This window comes from Lissotriton vulgaris, unplaced genomic scaffold, assembly GCF_964263255.1.
Source record: "Lissotriton vulgaris unplaced genomic scaffold, aLisVul1.2 SCAFFOLD_2485, whole genome shotgun sequence".
Classification (NCBI taxonomy): Eukaryota; Metazoa; Chordata; class Amphibia; order Caudata; family Salamandridae; genus Lissotriton; species Lissotriton vulgaris.
Window position 1 is genome coordinate 88844 of NW_028254150.1, and position 13519 is coordinate 102362.

The window sequence follows — 13519 nt, forward strand, 5'->3', positions numbered from 1 at the left end:
ATTTGCTGGATGGTAGGCCCTCTTTTTCTTGTGCAGCTGACGGTTCTTGTGCCGGTTGGCTCTCCTAGCACCAGGAAGCCCGCCGGGTTACAGTGCGCTCTATAAATGTTAATAATAATAATACTGATTAAACCTCAATACCACCATCGTGTCAGGGGTTAGAAAGCACAGTGTTTGATACCAAAATAAAATAAATCAACTATTCTGGAGCTGGACATCTGGGGTGTGTACAATGTCCAGTTCATATTATCCTATGGGATGTCGGTCACTTGCGGTAGAATTATATTTAGAATGCTACCACAGGGCAGATATATTTCCACACATATAATATAATGCACCCTGGCTGATGGGCTATAGGAGGCATACCTTAGAAGTGAATGACATATATTGAATGCAGTGAAGTGACCCTGTCACACATGGTGTGTTCAGTGTTGAACTCAAACAGGCAAACTGCTCATGCAGAATTTACATGGCAGAACATGCTGACTTCAGGTCACTCAGGTCACTCAGGATGGCACAACATGTGCTTGCTGCAGCCCTGGTACCCCTTTTGCAGCCCTGCCCTGGGTTTGTCTGATATCATATACCAGGGGCTTACAGGGGAGTCAAATTACTTGCCAGTTGGGTATACCAACTCTCACTTACAATTTAAGGGAAAGAGCACTGGTGCTGGACCTAGTGAGTGGGACCCAGCTTACTTTCAGGTCAATTTCCACCGCTTCTGGGGGCAAAAGAGTGTGTTGGGGGGTGCATCTGAAAGCTGCCCAGTTTGTTACAATGGGTTCTATCTAGAAGTTGTCTTAGTAATGATTATTTTTGGGACAGTGTTTTATAGTTTATAGAATGTATCTAGAGTTGATGTTCATTAATAAAGTTTTGTTTTTGGGTTTTAAATTTGGTTATGGCTTCCTTTAAAACTGAAAAAGTTAGCTGGTAGTTTACACAGCTTTATAAGTGATGTCATGAGCCCTGTGCGCTAAAGTTCTGTTTTCCGATACCTGTGTGTCGGGTGATTCTCACGTTTTATCTGACTTCAGGTATCACTGACTCACAACATTCCAGCTTCATTCAAGATGTTACACTCTTTCATCACTTCCGATAGGTGCTAATTTAGGTGATGTCAGGTGCATGATTTACATTTTCAAAAAGTGAGTGACTGCGCTCTGTGCCAGCACTGAGAGCCACTCCCATGAATGTAGATACAATGCGGGTGTGTCTTTGAGGATCGCCTGCTGTGTGTACATACATATATATGCATATATAAACTTGGGACCCAACACTACACTTACTTGTGGATACATTTCTGAAGCTACTGGACCTGCTATTTGTGGAGTGTGGATTTCAGGCATCCAAGGAAGGGATTCAGGAGCCATGACCTGGGGAGGGCGAGGACCAAAAGTCCCCTCAGTGGGCCTCCTCCTGCTGCTGCTGGCTCTACATCTTCACATGGCAGGTAAGAACGCTTCACTGCTTAAAGTGCTTTCCAACTAGTAGATTAGTTGCCAGCAATGACTTTAAATCCCGCCAGTGAACCTCAGCCTTTCATCATTCCAAGGTCAATACATTGAGTGCCTTTGAGCTGTGTGCAGCAAGGGGCTTTGAGACTCTGATGATGTCAGCTCAATCTTAGACTCCAGCTGTTAGTATCTTCTCTTAAATAACTGACAAAATGATGGAACATTAACCCCTTCGCTGCGGCGGCTATTCCGCCGCAGCGCTAAGGGGGCGGGCGGCCGCGCGGCGGCCGCATGCTGGTGACGGAGCCGCTCCGTCACCAGCCTCAGTTGAGCTGTGCTGATGACAGAGCGGTTACGTCATGGCCCGCCCCGCTCAATAGAACGTTCAGCGCAGGTGCAAAATTCGCGCCGCGCATGAGCTGCGAGCGGGCCATGACGAAACCGCTCCGTCATTAGCACAGCGCACCTGCAGCTGATGACGGAGCGGTTCCATCATCAGCGTGCAAGGGGTTAAGGATGCATCTGAAGTCCCAGTAGGATCCAGATTTGTATTGGTGTGAAAATGTTGCACAATTTCCTTTTGTGTGTTTATGTGAAACTACCCAAAAATAAGTGAAATTACACAAAAATGCCAATATGTTTTTAGTGAAAATAATACCACAAAATTCCATAAGCCCAATAAACAACAGCTGTTAATTTTCTGTTAAGTTGCCTACAGTGGTCTCACAGTAGGATTTTGTCTCGGTTTATACAGGCGTTGCCAGTATGGGTGGCGGGCAGCAAACATCAGCCACTCATGTTCTGTAAATTCACGTTCCTACAGTGGTCTTGCAATATAATTTGTACCTTACATACCTTCCCAGTATGGGGGGCAGGGGTGGGAGGGCGCTATCTCCTGAGCCCAAATGCCGCTGTCAGACATTAGGCTGCAATACTACCAAGAGTGGTATTGCAGCCGTCAATACTATGTCACTAATGTCAGAGGGATCATAAAAAATCCAATTGGAACACAAAAAATAGGTGGAGCAAAAGCATCTCAGTAGCAGTGTGTGCGGTGGCACATGTTAGAACACCCTGCTCGAAATAAATGACCAAGCATGGTGTGCTGGGGTGCTGCCCTCAGCCGAGAACACATTTGGGATTCAAATGGCCTCTTAAAAGGCCCACTAAACATATTCGGTGCACAAATACATTTGATAATAAGATTTTGGATCACATTTATCTTTTTCGCAGAAGACAAGTAAACTGCCTCAGTTTATTTTGTCACTATTAAAATAATTTTTCCATCACACTTTACAATTAGAAACAATTCTGGACCTCATTTTCAGGTCTAGTCAAGGCAGAGCGCATGGGCTGCCCGGAAGACCTGCTGTAATCATTATGTGGAGTGTAATCCCTCCCACTGCTTGCCATTGGTTCACACCTGTGTTGCTCCTATTTGCTGTTTCCTGATTTGTTTGTGTCTCCAATACATCACTTTCTCTCCAAGCAGCACCGCTCGAGTACAGATTACTTTATTAGTGCCCCTTAGCTGATGCAATGCAAGTACTATTTATTTGCATTTTGCACGTCTGTCCCTTCCCCCCATTGCTCATTTTCTCAATCGCTTTTACACGCTTGTTTGAGCTTGATGGATTTTGTTGTTTTTCTGTTGTTTAGGTTAAGTTTAATTTTAAATTGCACAGCTGCCTCTGCGGTGCAGACGCAGCGCCCCACTGTCCCACTGACATGTTTGATGGGTGAATCACACATCTAAATACAGGCTGTGCCCTGCAGTCAGTTGTGATGTGCTCCACACTCACATTAGAAAACAACATAAGAGCCCAAAACATCGGAACCGCACAGTCCAATCCATACAGTGCTGGCCTGACCGCTGCCTTGGCAGGAGTTTTGATCGCAGCTGCTGGCTTATATTTCCGGAAACTTCAGCAACATCAGAGCCACCAGTAACAGCAGCTGCAACCCCATTGTGCCAACAAATTACGGCTATATGAGACCAAGGGCAACACGCTCAAGCACTTGAATGACAAGAGAGGCCAACCATCAAAGCCCAGCACTGCAGCCAAGCCATTTCTAATTCTGTTGTGAAATGCTGTGAGCAGCATTCAGATGTGGAAGAGGAGAAAGTGAAAACAGACTTTGTAAAAAAAAAAGTCTTTATTAGTGGCAGTTTCTTTGTGATCAAAGAGAGCACATGGGGTTCTTGGGTTTACTGCATATCACTTACCTCTGTGCCTCTCATATAGCCTGTACTTGTGTGCTGAAGGGCCCAGTTGGGAGGGTTTCCTGCTCAGCACTTTCCTCTGCCTCATGACACACATACTGCTGTATGGAGGGCCCGGGTCAAGCCCAACTGAAAACATGTATTAAACATGTAGATCCCCCTTCCCCCAGCCTGCTGCTCCCCTCACCGCCTTCATATCCCAGCTGTGCTATATTTACTACTGTCTCTTTCCTCACACTCATGCTGTTAGAGTATTACTCTTGGCTCCATTGCTAACTGGACCCTTACTTTGCTGTTGTCTCTTCTCTCCTGCCCTTGTGTATTGCTTTTCTCTGGCTCTTTCTGTCACTTCCTACCCCCTGCTTTCATCATTTTTTTACCTACTTCATTTTGTCCGAAACGCCCCTCCGACCCCACTTTATCCACCTTTAGCACCAGTTCTCTCTCACGTCTCTCATTTTCATTCCTCCGCACCTTCTCTGCTCACCAGTCCTCCTTTTCCTCTTATGTACCGGTATTCTCCACCCTACTCAATCTTGATTCCGCCCCCAATTTAGCACGGAGACCGCAGTCTTTGAAGTTGTAGAGCACGTCCAGAGCTCCCTTGATAGGGTTGGTAAAGCCACGCTGATACTGCTCGACCTTACAGCGGCATTTGACAGTGTGCCCCACCTCAAACTGCTGGAGCGCCTTCACGAGGTAGGGATCCGATCCCGGGCCTTCAGCTGGTTATCATAATTCCTGGACAGACAGACTCAGGAAGACTGGCTGCCACCATGTACAGCTCAAACCAGACCCCTTCCGGTGGGAGTTTCGCAGGGTTCGGCCCTCAGTCCTACTCTGTTCAACGTATATCTGACACCCTATGCTACTCTCGCAGAGTCTCTTGGTGGTAAAGACATCTCAAACAGAGAGGACACGCAGCTGCTGTTTACATGCGAGAAAGGCTCGGACTTAGACAGTAAGCTGATTTCTTGTTGTCTTACCAAGGTTTTTTAGTGGCTGAAGTTGCACCATTTTAAATGCAACCCGATACAACAGAGATTGTGACCTTTGGAGTTGTCCGCCATAACTTTGTGGAAGCCTGTTGGCCGAACAACCTGCCGCACCCTGGCCCCCCCGCAAAACTGTGCCAAGAATCGTGGAATTGAAGTAGACAGTGCCCTCTCCTTCCTTCCGCAGATTCTGGGTCCTGCTTCAGCGTGCTTCGCAAGCTGAAAAAAATTCTACTGCTTTTATCTGTGGCGGCTGGCAGAAAGGTGGTGCAGGCTCTGATTACGTCTAGATTAGACTATGGGAATGAACTGTACGTAGGCCTTCCTGACTACCTCCTCAATAGACTACAGGTAATACAGAACTCCGCAGCAAGACCGCTGATAAGACTTCCTGCCAGGTCCCACATGACCCCTCACCTAAGGGCCCTGCATTGGCCCCCGGTGAAACAGAGAGTGGCGTTTAAAGCCACAGTCCTTATATACAAGGCCTTGCAAGGGACAGGGGTATCATATCTCAACAAAGAGTCAGTGCTTACACCCGGCCCGCAGCCTTCACTCTTCTTCGGTGCTCCTTATTGTCCACCTCAGAATGGACAGGGGGTCCTTTTCCTATCTGGGTCCTCTCTTTTGGATCAGACTTCCACAAGATCTTCAGCTGATTGACAGCCTTGATTTGTTTAAGAACAAGCTCAAAACCTGGCTTTTTAACAGCTAAACCCTCGGTTTGCATGTTTACCCTCTATGCCAGCATCAGGCCACTCTTGAGTAGCTGCGCGCTTTTAAAATTAATATCACATAACGTCTGTGACAGCCCCTTGAGTGAAGTGGACCTCTGAAGCAATCATTTCTCTAGGGTTTGTCTTCTGCAAGGCCTGTCAGACAGCACGAGAGCTGGGCTTCTCTCGAGAGAGCCATGCTTTGTGCCCATCTGCACGAGGCGTGTGCCAGGCTAGCTCCGAGCTATCGGGCACAGTGGCAGCTGCACAAGACGAGCCAGCCTGCTGCAGCCTGAGTGCTGTCCTTCCAACAGGTGTGCCAAGCGGCATGAGGGCTGTACTCAAGAGACTGGGAGTTGTGTTTGATTGAATAAGACGTGTCTGTGTCACAAGAACCATGAACTCTGTCGAAGAATTGAGCCCTGAGAGTTGATAGGTTTTAGCAGAACTGTGTCAACTTCCAGAGAGCTCTCTTAGAATATGTATATTTTTTACATTTTTTTATAGTGCAAACTCGACCCGAAGGTATTGGAGCGCTCCATTGTTATCACACCCAAGAGATTTGTTGGGGGCACCCGCGGGATTGGTATATGGTCTCTTCCGCATGCATGCACAGGTCCATATTTTAGGTTCACCCCCAGGAATGTCCCACTGCCCCATAGTTGGACAATGTCCCTCTTGGCCATTATCAGTGCAACCTTGCAGAAGGGAAAAGCATATCCTGGGATTGTTTGATTCCTTAAAATCCCCAGGGGCACCAGCGGTGGGGTGAGCTTTATTGGATCCCCCATGATGTGGGACAGTATGTGTTCTACCCGAGACCAGAATGGATCTTCCATGGGGCATTCCCAAATAGTGTGGACCAGGGTCTTGGCTTGTGACTGCAGTGAAGGCATCGGACAATGTCGGCCCTTCCGATTCTAAGCAGACGTATTCTGGTGAAGTATGAACTGTGGAGGACCTTCAGTTGGATGAGTTGGAAGTCAAAGCTGATCGCGTCATCTCTCAGGTATCTGCTGGCCTCATCCCTATCCTAGTTGCCAACGCCTCTTGTTCCACCTCCCGTTAATGCCCGAGACCCTTTGGCGGGCCATGACTCTTGGGGATCGATGTCCTATAGAATAGGGATATAGAAAGTTTTCAGAGTGGTGCCGTCAAGAGTTTAAATTCCAGATGACACTTGTCCTCCGGGGACTCAAACAGAGGCCATATTTGGTCAGTGTAAGCTTAAGTTGTGTGTAGAGGCAGTACGCTGAGTGTCAGCAAACTCATATTGTTGTTGGAGTTCATCAAACGACAAGAGGCCTGTGGGGACCCACATGTCCCCAAGTCAAGTCAATTAGTTTATTTGTTACGGAACTCCAACGGAGGTCCACAAAAATACACCAATACAATAAAAGAACATGCTTTATAACAAATACAAAAATCTACCTTAAGCAATCGGCAAAACATTACACATACCAACTAAACTAAAATTCAGAAATTCTAATAAATAAGCAGAAATGTTTTAAAAAATTGAAATATTCTATGGCAGATCATTTCATTGGGAGGGGACAACAGAATTGATCGGGCCTCCTCAGCGGAACGAATATTAAATTTAATAAAAGAGGGTCTCAAAAACATACGCCTTGCCCTTAAAAGTTCTGGACACACAAATAGCACAGGATTGAGATCCTGTATTTGGGAGCGGCACAGTTCACAAATTCTCTCATCTCTAGGAGTTTTTTCCCAAATGCCCGTTACGTCTTTCAAGGGCAATAGGTTCATCCTTAAAAGAAGTATTAATCTTCAGATGCCATGTGGAACATTCCATGAGAGAAAGGGCTGGGGTCCCCTCCCCGTCGCACTCACACGGATCACCTCGTTATGAACTTTAGGATGACTTAAAGCTATATCTCTTGTTGTACCAATCATGCTTACGGACCTCTTTAAGAACGACTTCAGTACAGACTTTGGGATGGGTGAGTCACTATTTAAATTGAGCCCAAATAGATGGTTTGCGTAAGCAAAAGATCTAAAAAAAGCTGATTTCTCTTTTAATTTTACAAAAATTTCCAGCTTCAAAGTGGCCCTTAACGTGCCCTCAACACCCCAACAAAGAGAGTTCCCCCACCTCAGGACCGCTGCCAGGGAAGAAATGTAAGAAGAAACTAAATGGAATTCCAAACGAAGAACCTGTGGGGCTGCCATGCAATTTAAATTACAAATTTGACGGAAAAACCGGCCTTCAGCCTTATCGAAAGAGAGCCAGTAATTCCTATCCAAAACTTCTGCAGCATAGGTTAAAGTCGGGGGAATTTTAACCTTAAACACTGACAGAACATGATTAAAATGACATCTCCCACAGGTCTTATAAAATATATTTAGAACTCCAGCCTGGGAGGCGGCCTTACCAACACAACGGTTGATGTGCTCTGAGTCACGCCCGTTTTTTGAAAAAACCTTCCCTAAATACAGGTACGCATTGACCAATTCAAGTTCTTCCTGCCCCAACAGTATAAGTATAAGTATAAGTATAAGTATAAACCATTTTATAACGCGCTCCGTTACTGGAGAGTATCCTGGCGCGGGAAAAAAGAGAAAAGCAGACAACAGAGCACAGGAAAGAACCTTAGTTTACACTATTAAATAGATGTGTTTTCAGATGTTTTTTGAAGGCAGCTACTGTAGGTGTGGAGCGCAGGTGAAAAGGAAGAGCATTCCAGGCGCGAGCCACAACCACAGAGATCGACTGGCCGCCAAGTCTGGCACGTTTAAAACGGGGAAGGGTCAGTTTAAACAGAGTGGAGGATCTTAGGGTGCGTGCAGGGGCATAACTGATGAATCTTTTTCTCAAATACTGGGGACCCTGATTGTGGGTAGCACGAAACGCCAGTACCAGAGATTTAAACAAGATGCGCTGTGCAACAGGAAGCCAGTGGAGAGTGCGCATCTCAGCGCGCACGCTCTTCCATCTGGGGATGTTAAATAGTAGACGGACAGCCGCGTTCTGGATAATTTGCAGTCGTTTTACTAGATAAGAGGGGATGCCACTGAACAATGCATTTGCATAGTCCAACCTGGCCAGTATGAGTGCCCGAGCAACAGATTCCCTGGCATCTCTTGGGAGCAGGGGAAAGAATTTGCGGAGCATTTTTAAAGTGGCAAAACAGGTACCAGTAAGTTTTTTTATGTGGTGTTCGAATTTAAGGTCCTCTGCGAACCAAATGCCAAGATTTTTTGCAGGTCTCCCCATCTCTTTCGGGCTGGGAATGTCAGGAGGCCAAAGAGTGCTCATAAACGAGGGGGGAAAAGAACCATAAAAAAGCACTTCGGATTTGTCCTCGTTGCACTTCAACTGGGCCTTCGTTAGCCAGCGAAATACAGAGGACAAACATAGATGGACTATAGATGTGTCCAGATTATCATCTGGCCAGGTGAACAGCAGTTGTGTATCATCTGCATACCCTATGATCTTAGCCCCGAACTGTTCCGCTAGATAAACCAGGGGGGTGATGTAGATGTTGAACAGTAAGGGGCTAAGGGTGGATCCCTGCGGGACACCTGTAAGCAGAGGTTTGGGCTCAGAGGCATGGGGAGGCAACCAGACCTGCTGAGTCCTATCAGAAAGGAAGGAGGACAGCCAGTCTAGCACAACCCCTCCAATGCCTATGTCGGCCAGCCGGCCAAGGAGAAGTCCATGGGGGACGGTATCGAACGCGGCAGAGAGGTCCAATAGGATTAGGACCGCTCTGCCGCCTCCGTCTAAACAGTCCCGAATGGACTCGCTCATCTCCAACAGGGCCGTCTCGGTGCTGTATGCGGCCCTAAAGCCCGATTGAGCAGGGTGGAGGGCGTTGGAAGTTTCAATAAAGCTCTCTAATTGTTGGAATGCCACCTTCTCACAGATTTTCGTGAGTGCCGGTAGGAGGGAGATAGGTCGATAATTCCCTGGGGCCGTCCAGTCCAGTCCTGGTTTCTTCAGAAGCGGCAGAAGCTTGGCCTGTTTCCAAACAAGAGGAACCTCGCCCCCAACAGCCATTTATACCCTTTCTTTATTCTAAGACCTTTCTTGCGAAAGACTAAAATTTTACTTTTGGCAATGTTGATTTTCAAACAATGCCCCTCCGCATAATTAGTCAAGGCATCCAGACGACACTGCAAACCAATGGGGGTTAGATGAAAAATAGCAACGTCATCTGCATATAGTAGAGAGCCAATGGACATTGTACCAATTCTAGGGACATGCCCCTTCGCTGAGTTTACTTTCTCGGGGAGGTCATAGATATAAAAAGAGAACAAAAGAGGGGCCAACAGGCAACCCTGCTTGAGGCCATTATGTGTATTAATCCTGCAGGAAAGCCCCTGCGAGCCCCCCATCATCACTTGACACCAAGTGTCTGTGTGTAATTCTATTATTAGGCCATGTCCCCTAACTTTGAAATACCCAGCCAATCCAAATTGATGCGTTATTGGTAGAACGGGCTCTACCTCTCAATGGTAGGGAGAGTGTCTGAAGGGAATGTTTTACCATCCTGTTTTCATATTGCTCAATAAGGACTGCAGCCCTCCGGCTCAGTTCTTGGACCAGAATAACCAGAGTTAGGTTGTCTTTCTCCCAAATTCAGTCTTTGAAGCTTGCCTGCCACAGTTTTCATTATACTTTGTTGTGAACAATTGACCTTGATTAATGTAAACTAATGCAAGCTATTGAGGTGATGAGTGCTTCACTCGTGTGTGTGATTGATTGTCATGGCATGCATCCCACCTGTCTAATAAAGCTCATGCCTAAGTGGATGATTCACCGTCTATCAAGCTGCAATCATACTGGTTGAGTAGGCAAGCGTGGGCACCGCCCTTAAGGTTTCAAACATTAAGGGTGGATGAAAGTAGATGAGGAGCTTCCGAACTGTTGGATACAGACCACCTCCAGAAGCTGTCAAATGAACAATCACCAGCTGAGATCCCAAGGCATCCTTTAAATCTATATGGGATCTGCGCGTTTAGACAACACAGCTGTGGGATCGGTTTTCAGACTGATTCTGGACACCCCCACCGGATATGTTTGCCTGTATTCCAGCTAGCACACAGTGCCACCATGAACTCCTCTTACCAAGGACCAAATAGTTTCCTGCAACTATCGTACATGACAACCCTGACCCCTCAGGCTCATGGAAACAGTACAGTACTTTTTGCTCAGTTTGTGTCAGAGAGATGCGCAGAATAAATGATTGGGACGTTTTCAATAAGCATTTATTGAACCAGCATCATTTTAGATTAAAGTTTGTGTGCTGCAACAGATATAAACAATTATAAGCACCAACAGAGTAAAAGGATGGTATATTTCTACAATTGTGCTAAAACAATGAGTCTATGCAGGCATATAAATACATGACAGTAATAATGCATACTCCTACGATGCAACCCTAACTAGGTGTTCCTAAATGTACCTAGAATGTATGTAGGTGTTTAGCCAAGAATTCCCCTAGAACATAACCAGCCCTATTACCTGGTGTGAGAGAATGAAGGACCCCGTCTTGGTCTCGAGATGGACACCCTGCGAGGGATGTCAGACCACTGCGAGCTGGAGTGTCTGCGGGCAGGAATCTCAGTGTCTCGCGTCAGTGTGTCAGCATGGAAGTCTTTCTCCTCTCTTTGCCCCAGCAATGATATGGTTTTTATATACCCAAAAGGTTCCCTCAGGGGTTCTACCTTGCTGTGTCATGTTGGCCGAGGATGACGAAAGGGATGACCCTTATACATAGTTATTGTACAGAAGTTGTTAATCCAGCTGTGATTCTGAGGATAGTCATGCATAATTAATTAGGCTAGATTGTGGAGAAAAAACACACAACTCCGCAGCTTGAGCGGAAATTATCTCCCACCCCTGAAAACAGTGCTCTACTCCCATGTGCCCTCTTGAGAAAGGATGGAGAAATGAAGCTACTCCATGATCTGCTCCCTAATAGAAGAAAGACAGACAACCGTTGTACTGTTCTCTTCCTCATGGAAGGACTAAGAACTGCAGCTGTACAGCACGCTGTCTCCTAGAGGTAGGGTGGAGACCTACAGCTCTAGTGTACCAGAGGTAGTGCAGAAAACTCTAGCCGTACTCTGCTGCCCTCTAGAAGCAGAATAAAGAAATACAACCCTTGTCTTCTCTGCATTCTAGTCAAAGGAAGAATTCATTGCACTCAGGTCCTGCTCTGTCCCCTAGTGAAAGAAGAGAGAACTGCCACTTGACCAGGCACTGAATCCCAGATGGAGAACTGGGATTATTTCATGAACTGTAATGTAGTGGAAAGAAGAAGCACAGTGGTTCTACAACCACCCACTCCCCTAGTGAAAATAATCAACAACTGTGGCCACCCCAGCCCTCTAGTGGCAAGGTATAGAACATCACCAGACTTTTTCTATACCATCCTGTAGGCAGAGGGAACAGAAAGAATGGTGCTTGGCTAGGTACTGGCCTCTAGAGGGAGCTCTATCGATACTTCATGATCTGCTCCGTAGTGAAAGTAGGAAGGACTGCATAGGATGGTTTCCACATCTCTAGTGCTCTCTTACAGCCTCTCTTGTGCAAGGAGCCAAGACGCCCAAATACGGAAAACAAAGCTATCAAAATGTTTTAATAAGGCTGGAAAAATGTGTACATTTTTCTAATGTTCATGTTAAACCTATCTGATTTCACATACCTTCTAGCCGCACTTGTGCACTGTAAAAATAACTTTGTCTGGGTGGGGAATTCCGCTCCTCTCGGGGAGTTTGTGGAGTTTTCTGCACTCAGCGTTACGCAGAGCTTGCGGAGTACCCAAAAACTCTGCTTCGCGTAGCTGAGTTTTTCTCTTCGCACGCATTTCTAAACATCAAGCTGCAGAGAGCAAGCGAGGAAAAACCACCTCCCGGCAAGATTTTTCCTCATTCGCGATGGCCAACATTAAGTTGGCGAGCCCGAGTGTGGAAATCAACCTCCCAGCAAGATTTCTCAACTCGGGTGGTCAGATTGCTCATTGCGAGTGATCGTGTGTGCTCGTGACCGCTCGCGATGAGAAACTGTCTGTTTTTTTTTTTTTTTTTAAATATATTTTTATTGCAGGAATCAATAAATCGTTACAATATCGACCAGCATTGTATCAGAAGCAATATCAGCACGGTAAAACCCTCTGGCCCACCCCCGTAAGTTTCGTACACAGCCATCCGGCCCACAACCCTGGGGTCGGGCGGCGAAATGCAATGGGGGCTCAGCAGGAAGCTTGAGCTGGTCCGGATGATCCACTGTCCGTCATCTGCTTTTCCAAACAAGGCTATAAACCCAAAAGAAACCCCCCACCCTCAAAAGACTACTTCTGAACCAAAAGAAAAACCCCCCCAACCCCGCCACCAGCACCTGGGAGCTACCGCTACAAGATTTGCCATGGGACCCCTGGGGAAAGCAATGGGACTAACAGTGCAATCGTTTACCGGGACTCGGGGCGAGTCGCTTCTTCACCTTCAGAGTCGCTGGGGGCACAATAATCCCTGAGGGCCTGCACTAGCATTTCCAACTCCAACGCGGCCTCCTGCGCCTTTTCATTATGCTGCCTCCAAGCTAGTTGATACCTCAGCGCGCTCTCCCCCGCCGCCCATTTCAAAAGCTCACTGTGCCATCTGCCGCCTGTCGGACCAACTCGTGCCTTCCAGTTCCTGGTCACCTCTCGTTTAGCAAGGAGAAGCCCTAGGTCGATAAATTTACTAGAAATTTTATTCCTGGGGGTATGGGGGAACCAATGTAAGAGCCCTACCGCCGCATCAAATGATAAGGACCTCCCCGTCACCTCCTCCAGGGTCTTCTCTACTTCCTGCCAATAAGATGACAATCCCGGACAGGCCCACAACATATGAAGGAGGTCCGCTTCCTGAGCTGGACATCTGGGGCATTCCGCCGAATTTGTGGCAAAATATCGCCTAATTTTCACCGGGGTCAGGTACGCTCTGTGGAGCACGTAATAGTGGACCAGCTGGAAACGGGCGTTGCGTGTGCCCTTCCAGGCTCGTCTCACCAATTGGTCCCAGGTCGTCTCCGGGATTTCCCTACCAATGTCCTCCTCCCAGCGGATTCTCAGAGTGGCAAGAGGAGCCAACCCTTCTTTGAGCAACCTGCCATAAAGG

General features: G+C 47.0%; 1 protein-coding gene across 1 annotated transcript in view; it reads left to right on the plus strand.

Moving 5' to 3' along the window:
- The first annotated feature begins 1294 nt into the window (after positions 1–1294).
- LOC147659662 (uncharacterized) overlaps positions 1295–13519 on the plus strand; it is a 40736-nt gene continuing 28511 nt past the window's right edge. Inside the window, exon 1 of the mRNA XM_086951568.1 lies at positions 1295–1453. Within this exon, the coding sequence (XP_086807694.1) occupies positions 1372–1453 (82 nt within the window). The 5' untranslated portion in view covers positions 1295–1371. The remainder of the gene's footprint in view (positions 1454–13519) is intronic.